The sequence below is a fragment of the Perissodus microlepis genome, chromosome 11 (genome assembly GCF_051167445.1).
Source record: "Perissodus microlepis isolate ML-2025 ecotype Zambia chromosome 11, ASM5116744v1, whole genome shotgun sequence".
Classification (NCBI taxonomy): Eukaryota; Metazoa; Chordata; class Actinopteri; order Cichliformes; family Cichlidae; genus Perissodus; species Perissodus microlepis.
In genome coordinates this window covers 21,831,557-21,844,539 of record NC_140471.1, presented here as the reverse complement: position 1 = coordinate 21,844,539, position 12,983 = coordinate 21,831,557, and the positions used below count along the sequence as shown (strand labels likewise).

Below are 12,983 nucleotides of genomic sequence, written 5' to 3'. Positions count from 1 at the left end.
ATATCAGAGTCATCGTTTAAAATGTGACCACCAAGCATGAAAGTTGGCCTCGACAGAAGAATATATGTAAAATGGCACTTTCTTAATTCTGCTCAGTGCTTTTGTACCTCCAGTCTAACCTGCACCACCTACAGGAAGAGAAGCACACTGTAGCTTTCCCCAGGTGTCACCTGCAGGTAACAACAGTTCCCCTCTGACTTTCTCGGGTGTTTATGTCTCTAGACCGGAGGTCATTTTAGTTCATGGGCCACATACAGGCCGGACCACTAAAACCAACTTAGATTTATTTATCTAATATCTCTGTTTGTATGTTACAATCTAACCCTGCAGATTACAGCGGGTTCACAGAGGCACACTTTTTACATGTAAAGTATTTTGGAACATAACAAATTATATTTTTACTGTCCTTTATTTTCCACTCCTAGTGGATGCTGACATCATTACATTGAATTTATTTTACTGAGTGAAAAAAAAACAAACAAACATGTTTTTAAAGACTTCTTTATAACGACACTTTGAAAAATCGTGCAGATGGTCGATTTGGGGCATCTGATTGCCCAGTCCTTGCTCCCCTGACTTATAACAAAAACTGTTAACTTGAGCATATTCAGACGGACACACTTAAGGATTTAAGCTCGAGTGTTTCACGTGTAGATGATGAGGGGTCTGACCTACTTTTTCAACAATTCTAATTGTTGAAAAAAGTATTTAAGTTACAGGATAATCGTCTGCTTTGTCAGGAAATCGCTATACAGTTAGAAGATTTAATCAAATGCGACAGAAAAACACATGAAAATTGTATTCACGGTGTATTTACACGATTAAGTTATTTTCAAGCATTCATTTGATGTTATCTAACGAATAATTTCACGTAAACACCGACGAGTATTTTTATTTTTTCTTCCTCCAGGTCTTCCTCCCAGTCAGTCAGCAGTTTCCGGTACGTGGACAGCGAGTCTTTTTCCGGTGAGAGTCCAAACACGCAGACATGCCTGTAAGTAACAAAAGCGTCTTTGTACCCACTAACTTGCCTCAGTCGATAAAGTGTGCTTTTATAACGCGGTTAAAATATTTTACAGCTTAAAAAGTGCGTTAAAAAAAAAAAAAAAATCCGTCAACAGTTTTTTTTCCTTTAATGTAAACGTAAAGATCTGAACAAGCGCAATATGGCGAAACACGTGCTCAACGAGCAACCCACAAGGCTCGCTGACAGCACACAGTATAGCTTTAAGTCTCAGCATTGAGTGTATTTAATGCCTTTATTGGGGAGGAGGCTGGTTAATGTCGCGCATTAATGTTAGTCAGCACTCTGATAACTGGGTGTCGCGCTCGTCTGTGTACCTGTGACATATGTTGGGTGTTTTGGGGGTTAATTAAACTCTTAACGATGTTTCATCTGATTTCTTTTTTAACGGCATCGCTGCGATTGCTTCAAGATTATTCCGATAATTTCATTTTAACACTTTCCAGTTTCCTTATCCGAGAAGTGTATCGAGGTCTCGACCTTTGCCTCGCTGTAACTGAGGCCTACAACCGCAGCAGTTTAATTACATGTTAAAGTCAATTCAGCACCTTCCGGTTAATTTTTTTTATTAATAATTTATTTATTTCTTTTCAAAGCTCGTGTTTAAAAAAATAAAATAAAAAAAATATGTTCCTTTCCTTCCCCAGCTCGCAAAGGATCTTTTGCACCCAACCCCCGAGCAGGAAAAGAGACGACACAAGAAAAAGCGTCTTGTTCAGAGTCCTAACTCCTATTTTATGGATGTCAAGTGTCCAGGTCAGTTTACTTATAAGTAGTACTTAAGATTTAAATGGAAACATGTCCACTAACAATAAGCACATTTGCTTGAGTTCTGCAGCTAATTACAGTTTTAAATCAAAGTGGTGTATTTCCCATTTGTAAGTCATGGTGCAGGAGAAGTATTTACTTGGGTAATTTAATGTTTTGGAAAACCTTTGAGCACTTCTTCCACTCCTGTGCTACACTTGCCTTTATGTGTTGCCCTTTCATTGCTTCGTTAGTGATTGGGGTGTCAAGTAAGGCATACAGTGACGGTTGTGGCCGTTTGTGACATGAGCTTCAAGTGACTCTTCTACACAAACGGCTGCAACGACACACCAGTCATCAGGAGTACTCCTGACATCATTTTCTTGTTGTTGTTGTTTAATTGGTTTGTGTGCTGTTTGCAGGGTGCTACAAGATCACCACAGTCTTCAGTCATGCTCAGACTGTAGTTCTGTGTGTCGGCTGCTCCACGGTCCTGTGCCAGCCGACAGGAGGGAAAGCTCGCCTGACAGAAGGTACAGGGAAACCAGAAATCTCAACTATATGTGTAGAACTACACAAATGGCGAGAGGGGGGTGGTGCTTTAAGATTGAAATTTGGGATTCTTTTGGAGGATTCTCTAATGGCAAAGATAGAGAGGGGAAACAACTTTTAAAAGCTTGTTTTTAAAAACATTTTCGGGAGTTTTTGTCTAAATCTAATATTTTTTGCATTTGATGCAAATTTAGACGGAAGCTACTTTTAGCTGCTCCCATGTTTGTTTCGACAGAGTTGTGTTGGGTGGTGTTCTTCCTGATGTAATCTAGATTTGTCTCCCCTCTGGGGTGACGGTTGCTCTGGATTGGCACTACGTAAATAAAACTGAATTATATTTTAATGACCCAAGGCAGAAGCTTTTCCCAAAATCCCCAGATTTTGTGGTCGAACTTGACTGTACACACGCTCAGTTACTCTTTCACATTTGCCTTTGTGTTGCCCTTTCATTGTTTTCTTCATGAACAGGGTGTCAACTAAGGCATACAGTAACTCTTGTGGTTGTGAGAGGAATTCATCATCACTGATCCATTCCTACACAATCAGCTGCAAGCACAACTTTTCATTTACACACGTTTTATTTAATTTATTTTTTTCAGATTAACAGGTAGGCCCAGTATAGATTTAAGGTGATAGGTCTCCTTTAAAGAGGACATGAAATGAAATGGGGAAAATCCAGCTGTTACCTGTAATATTTGGGTTTGTAAAGCACTGTATAAATGAGGAGCGTTTGGAGGAGAGCCTGTTTGAGTCACCAGACCGACAAGCTGGAGTTCAGCATTTCCAGCTTTTCCTCATCAGGCCGGGTGTACCGAGCTGTGCAGTCAAGCAAAGCAGATGTTCACATGATGCGATGAGCACTTTTTTTGTGCAATAAAATATTTTCTTTTCCCAACACAGCCAAGCAGTTTACAATATAACAAGTCGCTACATGTGCGTCACACCAAAAACATAACTATTTCTTAACAAATGCAACTGGAAATCCCAACATTCATCAGCATGTACGCAGGGAAAAAATCTCCACCTTACAGTTTCCTTCACTTACATTTCCTCACTTCTAAACTGAAGTAATCCAGTCAGTGAGATGACGTGAGGAAAATACAAAAGATCTCCAAAAAGTATGGCATCTCTTCCTCTGAGCCTAGACTACTTTTTTTTTTTTTTCTCCTTCCTTTTGCACACATTGACCTATTTTCCCTGCAGACGTGATGGGATTCCTGGTCGTGCTTTGCTAAGAAACATAGTTATATTTGTGGTGTGTATGTAGTGGCCTGGATGTGCTTGGGAAGAGGGAGATAATTTTATTGCATAAAATAGCGCCGATCGCATCAGCTGATTGCACCGCTCAGCCCGACACCCGGCCCGATGAGGAACAATCAGGTTCTGTTGGTCCGTTTAACAACCTGTCACCTGTATGTAAATTAGCCTTTATATGTGTAGTGTTTCATGTCCTCAGGGTTCAAGGTTCAATTTTACTGATATTCTCATCGTCACACCCACCCCACGCTGCTGTGGTAACAGGAGCTTCTTAGCGGGAACTCTGAGCAATAAAACCACGTGTGGTGGTGATTCAGCCTTTGTGAAGGCAGATGGTAGCATGAGCTTCACTGTTAGGTGAATGTCTTCTTGTTAGGGAGTCAGTTGATACACCTTGCTGCAAGATTGGCCGTTTTTATAGGCTGTCGATATTTATGGAGGATTATAAGGTTATAATATAACCAAGACTTTTCTAAGTGTTTTATAATAAAGCTGTCTTGTTGATTTCTATCAGTGTCTGAGCCACAATCTCTCGCCTCTTTCTTTAGGATGCTCATTCAGGAGGAAACAGCACTAACCTGATCAGATGTGGTTCGACATCCTTGAGAAGAGTAAGAACTTGATGGACATCAAGTGACACTGCCATAGAACTGATGCAGGGAATGGGAATGGCTAAATCATGTAATATAAGAGGGAGTCTATCTACTTAATATGCAGAAAAATGCCTGGCCTTTTTGAGAGACCACCAACAGCTTATATGATTCATTGTTCACTTTAAATAAAGTTTTATTTGATAAATAATCTCATTAGGTATCTTTCAATTCATCATTTTGTCTGGAAAAAACACAGCTTTTGTCCGCTGACAACCCTTTAAAGATGACACGATGCATGTGGGGTTTCTGTTTGTCTTGCATTTGTTTGCATTACACCCTTCATCAACTAAGCAATGATTTACAGGACGGTGTGGTCAGAGATGAGGCCCAGCATTAGATGCAAAGTTCCTCTGGAAACAAGGGGGCCAGCTCTAGAAAAGGAAGCAAACTGTGGCTACGTCTCAAGAAAGGTGACTTGACTGCAGAGTTTTCTTGTGTAAAAAGGGCACTCTGCATGAATAATAATTAATACATTTCTTGTGTCTTATGTTTTAATGCCACAGTGATGTCAGCACTATAAAGTAGGCGATGATGTCAGTGGCATCAGTGCAGGGTTCCCTCAGTCTGAATGAGGGTCGATTCAGGGAAGGACACTGTTTGCTCTGCTTTAAAAAAAAAAAGAAAAAAAAAGAAAAAGGAAAAAAAAAAGTTAATTAAATTTCAATGAACAGTGTGGTTGTGCATTTGTGTGCTTGCGAGCTTTCTGTGCAAATGATCATGTGGGATGAATTCTTGTCAGGTTGTGAAAAATCAGTCGCTCTGAAAGGGCCGAAACTGCAGGAGCAGGTTGTGGCCGCAGGTTACTCTCACCTGTGGTTTACGCTTGCGCGCACGTAGGCCCTGTGCACAGCCTCTGTGACAGCAGTGATTTGTACACTGAATAAATATGAAAATTAAATCAGGAGATGGAGGGATTTGATAACTTTGTTGTTGCTATGGTTACATTTTATTGTCTTGCTTGTATTGGACACTAACAAATAAAATTATGGTAAACAGGAAATGAGATTCTGGTGTGGCTTGTTTATTGAATGACTAACACAGGATAAGCTTTGTATTCTATATGATCTTTTTTTAATATTAATGTCACTATCACCATTCTAATTTTCTATTTTATTCATACTTTTAATCATATAGTACCCTTATACCACCACTTTTTCACTATTCAAATATAAGGGGTTTAGATTTAGTGTGTAGGATTTTATAAAGGTGCAGTACTTTTTTATTTCACTTTTTTTATTTAGCCGTTCTTGTTTGATAAGCTGCTTGATACTAACCTATGAATCATTCAATCATAAAATGATACATAACCTGTGGGATTAACCAGTCATGTGTCTACACATAACACAGCTTTGCAAAGAACCAATTTTAAATGGCATGTTGTTACTAGCAGCAAGTTGAATAAACATGAAACATGCCAAAGATGACATCGTTTGACAGGAATAAAATAGTATTTCTGCACCAATAAGGTGATTCCCAAAGACCTATCAGTCGTAATCTTGGCGTATCTGTCAGATACTACAGCCAAATTTTCATCCACCATGCAATACTGTTGTGAAAGCATCTTCAATGATCCCAAACAAACTGCCAATTTATTAGAAGCACCCGAATAAGAAAACACACAACAGAACATCATCAGTCATGGATCGACCTCACCAGAGCGTAGACCCCAACCGACATTTCAATAAATCGCTGCATCTATTTTCCATTTTCCTGGCAAAACAACTCACAGAAGCCCCAAACCTACATATCCAGGAAAAATAAGTCCAGTAACTGAAAGCATGTGGTTTTACCATACTGTCACACCTGAGCACAGTAATGATAAGCTTCCTGGTTTACTGCAGGAGAACCCATGAATCTGACCACGAGGCTGTCATAAGGTCACTGACTATTTTGATGTATGTCTGCTCAGTGTAATTATACTGGAGGAGTGGAGACGGGGTCTGAACTCTACTCGGTGAGGTGGTGACATTCAGTGGATTGTGCTGTGGAAATCTACTCAAGAGAAAGTATGGCTGTCACTATGTGGTCATGTCATAAAAAAAGAAATAGAAAAAGAAGAGCCAAACCTGTCCTCAGCTGAAAAAGTTGTTTTAATAACAACTTCTCTGAACTACTGAAATTTAACACTAAATATTGATTTAACTCAGAACCTCTTAACAGTAACAGGGAGGCTGAGAGAGAGGCTAGACTGACTTATTTCAGACAGGATAAACTGAGATTCTGCACAAAAGCATGATGTAAGACAAATAAGGATTACTTTGAACTGTGAGTCATGCAAAGCCACGCTAGTATAGCTCAAAAAATAAAACTATGGAGCAGAAAAAGAGCACCATAGGTTAACTCTAATGAATGTCCAGGTTGCTGAGTTTGGATACATACCATATAACCTCAGTGTCACCAGAGAAATTTCTGCCCCTCACTTATGTCGGTCTCCAGACTGCAATCAATGAACGGATGAATGAGAGTGAATAATTAACTATTGTTTGGAGCTCAGGCATCCACTGAACACTGACCTATATTTGAAATTTTAACAGCAGGGGTTTAAATGTTACATCCACAACAATTCCACTTCTTTCAGCTTCCAAAATGAGTCTTTACTCGAAACAATGGAAGCAGATAATGAATGTCTGTCAAAGAAATTACATGATGTCAAGAAGACTGCAGTTCATGTTCCCTCTGTTTTGATTGATTTTTCACTCACGCTTTAGGTTTTTTTTCCACAGTGCATTTCATAAATGTCCTAAGTTGTGGGTAAGTACACGAAAGGCTCAAATAATCTATTCTGTGGATGTTTGCGTGACATACCGATGAAAGCATGTTCTTGCTGCCCATCACCGTAAACTCAACCCCAGGCTGAGTGACAGGGAGCAACACAGATCGGTGGAGTGCCAACAGGTCGGGCAGCACCTCTGGGACACCTGAGAGCAGCTCTGACAGAAAGGGGACTGACCCCACAAAGAGAGGGCCCATCAAGAGCAGCTGGTAACAAACCCCTCCTGAGACAGACACAATGACTGTCCGTAAACAACTGCAGGGAATGAATGACGGGGGAAGAGTTTGTTAGCAGCAAGCCACGAATTGTCAGGGCTGACTGTAAAAATGCAAAATTGAAGGTAGGGGGAGCTAAAGTGCAACACTAACTAAGCTTTCTTACAAGATGGTGCATAAAAGTGACACACATTAAGAGTGAGAGGATGGAAAAAGATGCATGCTCATGGTAATTTTTCCTCACATGCTTTAGTTTCATGTGCGCTTGAAACCCTCCCACCACCACCATGACGTGTTTGTCTGCAGAGGTTAAAAGAGTAGGGACTGTGGAAGCTTCCTTTTCACCCAGAAGACAGAGGACATGAGCCCATTGATTAGATACTAGCAGCCCAAACTCTACCCATTTGTGCTCATTAAATTTCTCTACCTGTAGCAAACTTTCCCTCTCCCAAGATGCTATAGGTCTGCCCTGTAACGCCTGATTAAATACCCATTGCTGACCCTTTTGCTTGTTACAGAGTGTCATGCATTCTCCTTCTGGACTGATGTAGAGATGGAAAACATTAACATATTGGGGATTATAGTCACTAAGGGAGGTGTTATTGGTCCTGCTGAAAATCTTTGTTCTGCAAAGTCTGGACACCAAAAACGTCTGTCAAAATCTGAAGTAATCAGCGTCAGGTCATCTCTGAGTGGGAGGCAGAGTGGAAGATGGGACAGGAGGATCGATAGAGAAGGGCAGAAAAATCACTGAAAGACATGGCAGATGACTTTTTATAGTATTGATCTGAGCAGTTTGAATTCTCTTTTCAGCGTTAAATTTGGCAAAATGAGAGCTGCAGTAGAATGAAAAATTGACATGAAAGAAGGCTGTTGAGAAAGAAAGAAAAATCGAGAGCCAGAAACTGTGGAGAAATTAAACGAGTGTACGAGAAAGGCTGTGGGGGTGTGTGCGTGTTGTGAGCGTAGCTCTACTGACCAAGGTTATCGCAGAATAGTGACTTATAACAAAGGAAAGACGGGCTGACTGGGCCCTCCCACGCTGTAGCAGAAGCACAAACCACTCTGGTGAGATACAGTTCATCTGTACACATATGTCTCTTTTTTGAGTTTTTCCTTTGCCAAGGCCAAAGTCATTACACATCATTAATATACCCTACTTAATTAACTGACCTGAACACTTATGAACAAGGTCTGGCTGACCCTACGTCTCCACAGCAACGACCTCCAGCAGAGGAGAGTCAGTGTTTGAGCCACTAGTCAGCATCCCCTGGGAGCCCACAGTGACAAGTCGTGTCCTGTCACATGCTGACACAAAGCGTGGCGCACAGGCCAGATGGCATCTCTGGGACACAAGACAACAACAACACACAAGTTATGTCAAACAGACTTCTGGGTATTTTTTTTTGTCAGTGTCCAAAATGTACCCCAAGATTTTATTTATTTTTGTTAGCTGAAAGTAACCAGCTGGCACGACTAAAACTCAAAAATGGAAGGACTGTTTATTTCCAGATTAATGTTTTAATTGTGTTTGGCAGAATAACTGGGAGAAACTGTGAGAGAAGCAAGATTAAGAAATTATCCATTCCAAAATGGAGGTAGTAATTGTGCAAAACACAATTGCAAGCACTCTCAGTTTAATTTATTACCATATGGACACTTAATATCGATGAATTTTATTATCATCCAGTCTTCCCCACTCCTGATTGTTCTGCCACTATAATAGGGACTGTTTACCTTAAACCTTATAACAAGAGTACCTTAGTCATACTGTGCTACAGAGAGAGCTAAAATTTTTATATGTGAAGGTAAAAATGTGGTAAAGATGATGAAATGTAAAAGCACGGCCCCCTGCCAGGTCATGTCAGGAAAGCTAGTTTCAGGTGGTGTTGTTCTTTGCTAAATATCTTTTACTATCGCAGAATAGTAACCCGTCACGTCCACAGTCACAAGGTCAATGAATTAGTAAACATATGCTTAATGATACACAGCTTGTTTTAAGGTGTTTTATGTAAAGTCAAGTATTGCAATTCTGCATTTGAGCACCAATTTACGCATTTAGGCTCATCAGGCTTCATTAATTTGTTCATTGTTTATGCCCATACGTCACAGATATCTGGGAGCTTTCCATGCAGGGAAGCACAAAACACACAACAATAGGCAATTTACCGTCTCCAGTCCACCTGACCTACATTTGTCTGGAAAGTAAGAGAGCACCACAGCAGCACACCGGCAGAGAGATGAACATATCAAGAAGAATGCTACAAACAAAACACAACACAGACAAAAATGGTCACAGTCACAGTATACTGTGCAACAAAGACAAGCGTATTCATGTATTTATCCTAAATTTTGATGTCACCCCTCTCAGGAAAATAGCTATAACCTAGTGTGCAATCCAAAACCTGGAACAGTCACATCTACAATTAAAGGGAACTTTATTACAAAATAATAAGAGAAGTCTTCACACAATCAAGTTCACTTTTCTCACATTACAAAAATTCCATCTGATGAAATGTGAAAGCTCGTGGCCCTGGCAGGTCATGTCAGGAAAGGTCTCAGGTGGTTGTACTCTGCTAAACATCTTTTACTATCTCAGAATAGTAACCCCTTACCTCCACAGTCACAAGGCTGATAAATTAGTAAACATATGCTTAATGATACACACACATACGCTGGCATTCACACCCACATAAAAACACACACTGAACACATCTCTGCAGGAGTGAGGGTCACCGTGATGGATGCTATCCCTGGATGGCCGTGAGCATTAAAAGCCTGGTGGCCCAGCACCAACAATCGGTCATGTCGGTGTTGTCAGAGCTCAAAATTAATCATTCTTGTCTCGGTGATCATTTCCTGCATTAATTATTCTGACGATGAAGCTGAAATAGTCTGCAAGCTGTGAATGTCCCTGTGTGCGAGAACATTTAGGGAGATGGAGTGGAGCTTGCAGAGTCACTGGAAGGGATCGGAGGTTGTCAAACTGTACCCCCTTCTGGTCACACTCTGCTAACTGCAGCTCTACATCCTTACTACATGACACCAGGAGGAAAAGAGAGAAGAAAGGTGGAGAAAGAAAATATGATTGGCAGAATATCTGTGCAGATATTTGGCAAGGCAACGAGTAGAGTGAGTGAGAGAAATGAGTTGGAGGAAGAAAAACAAGGCGGCAGAGAAGAGATGTAAACACAGGCTGTTTCTGCTTTGTGTCGGCCAATCACAGGCTAGCTCTTAATGGAGGAGACAAATAATGTGCTAGGACTGTTGTCAATACTTAACAAGAGGGAGAAGCTTAGAAAATGTAAATATGTAATCACTCGCCAGATGCCGCTTAGTTGTTTTATGGTTGTCCAAGTCGTTACCAAATACGTTACACAGACATCAAAATGATTTATTTCCCCTGTCAGAAATGTTCTGCCGTATATTAATGCATATTTCAGTTGGTGTTTTACATAAAGTCAAGTATCGCAATTCTGCATTTGAGCAACAATTTATGCAAAGTGCATTAATGTGAAAATGATGAGTCTGAACGAGCTGGTGCAAAGTTCAGTCGGGCTTCATTAATTTGTTCATTGTTTATGCCCATACATCACAGATATCTGGGACCTTTCCATGCAGGGAAGCACAAAACACACAACAATAGGCAATTTACAGTCTCCAGTCCACCTGACCTACATTTCTTTGAAAAGTAAGAGAGCACCACAGCAGCACACCAACAGAGAGACAAGCATATCAAGAAGAATGCTACAAACAAAACACAACACAGACAAAAATAGTCACAGACATAGTTCTGTGCAACAAAGAAAAGAGTATTCATGTATTTATCCCACAAATAACTATAACCTACAATTAAAAGGAACTTACGTGGAAAACAATAAGAGAACTCTTCACACATTCATGTTCACTTTTCTCACATTACATAAAGGGCCACAAAAATTCCATCTGATGTGAATACTCAATTTGTAATATGCTGCGTGTTACTCCTGTTGGAATCACCCAATCAACAGATTGTTCTGAGCTCATTAAAAATAGTGTGAAGGACACGGTGATTGCTAATCAACAGTTTTACGAATGCAAGCATGTGAGTGAGGGAGAGTGTGTGTATTTCCGTGGCTCCCCGTGCTCAACATCGTTTTCAGTCAGCGTGAGGAAACTCCCCTCTAACATAGACACAGGCGGTTACTATAGAAACCAACATCACTTTTTGGGGAAGTAAGCTGAGGAAGGTCGGAAGGAGGCAGCGAGGAGTGGAGCCACGTCAAAGCACTGTTCAAATGAATATGAAATTCTAATGTAATTCTGTCCATGTCTCTGCTTGTGTGTGTGTGTGTGTGTGTGTGTGTGTGGATGCATGCAGCTCATTGTCTGTCTGTGAGTGCATAACTGTGATAAGCAGATGAAGGTGTAGCAGCTAGCAGCAGGGAGGTAAGATGGAAAAGAGCAGAGGAAATTAAACTAAATGAAAAAAAACTTGCTGTGCTTGTGGGGTACTGGGACTGAGGGTGGGATTTGGGTCAAACAGAGGAGGAGGAGGAGGAGGAGGGGGACAGAGATGGAGAAGAAGAAGAAGTTATAGGCCACTTTCAACCTTTTGTTCTATCGGCCAGAAGTTTTAACACTCCGAAAAAACCAAACAGCTATTGGACATACACACAGACATACATGATTTAGATAAATATATTTGATTTATATTTCTAAAAATATCTCATAAGATTTGAACAACATACTAGAGTCCCACACACCCATGTAAATAAAAATGGAAACAGCCTAGGTGTTTTAAAAGTGAAGTCAATCAGCAGAGCTGTATCAGTCTGATCCACTCCTCACTTAAAGCATTTGGCTTCTGGTCATCCCAGCCAAGATGGCCTTGCTTAAAAAGGTGAGTTCATAAAATAATTGGTGGCATAAGGTCCTATCTGGATGCTAAGAATGAGATTCTATCTACATTATACAGGCTTCAGCTGAAGCTGCAGCAAGAGTACTGTCAATGTCTAGAAAGAGAGACCATATTAATCCCACATTAGACCTCATAGTATCATAGTGTGCTAGTAGACCTTTTTGATAAAGCTTATAGTTAGAGCTGGATGAGGTAACCCTGAATCCTCCCCTAGTTATGCTGCACTAGGCTTAGACTGCTGGTGGCTTCCCATGATGCACTGAGCATTTCTTCTTCATTCAACTCTTCATGAGATTCCTCTTCCATGGGTTTATAAATCACTATTCAATTTAACTATTAAAAGCTGATTTTAAACTCTCTCTCTGCCTTGACTCTCTTCCTGCTCTCTCTCTCCCCTCACCCCCTCCACTCTCAGAAGATGTCTGCTTCTTCCTGAGCCAGATTCTGCAGTTTCTTCCTGTTAAAAGGGGTTTTTCCTTCCCACTGTTGCCAAGTGCTTTCTCATAGCGGGTTGTCTGCTTGTTGGGGGTTCTTTCTCATACTGTAAGATCTTTACCCTATAATATAAAGGACCTTGTGATGACGGTTGTGATTTACTGCTATATAAATGAAATAAAATTGAATTGAAATTGAATGAGTACCAGTTTACTGCTGGCTATTCCTAGCCTCTAATTAGCTGACTGTCTCCACCAAGAACACTCTCACCCCTAAGGGGTTGGAGTCACCAGCTTGAGACATGCCTCATATACAATGAGGGCTGAAACACACACACACACACACACACACACACACACACACACACACACACACACACACACACACACACACACACACACACACACACACACACACACACACAAAG

The 12,983-nt window shown here is 40.7% G+C and overlaps 1 protein-coding gene and 2 non-coding genes across 3 annotated transcripts; all 3 read left to right on the top strand.

Annotated features, from left to right (window-relative positions):
• Nucleotides 1-892: 892 nt before the first annotated feature.
• On the top strand, nucleotides 893-5,233 carry rps27.2 (ribosomal protein S27, isoform 2). Its single transcript, XM_084944510.1, has 4 exons — nucleotides 893-994; nucleotides 1,672-1,780; nucleotides 2,194-2,304; nucleotides 4,129-5,233. The coding sequence occupies exons 1-4, from the start codon at nucleotides 989-991 to the stop codon at nucleotides 4,155-4,157; spliced, it is 255 nt and encodes an 84-aa protein (XP_084800636.1). The 5' UTR covers nucleotides 893-988; the 3' UTR covers nucleotides 4,158-5,233.
• LOC146377760 (small nucleolar RNA SNORA13) lies at nucleotides 1,991-2,122 on the top strand. Its single transcript, XR_014801749.1, has one exon. It is a non-coding gene; the product is annotated as a small nucleolar RNA SNORA13 (small nucleolar RNA).
• LOC146377759 (small nucleolar RNA SNORA13) lies at nucleotides 2,752-2,883 on the top strand. Its single transcript, XR_014801754.1, has one exon. It is a non-coding gene; the product is annotated as a small nucleolar RNA SNORA13 (small nucleolar RNA).
• Nucleotides 5,234-12,983: the final 7,750 nt, after the last annotated feature.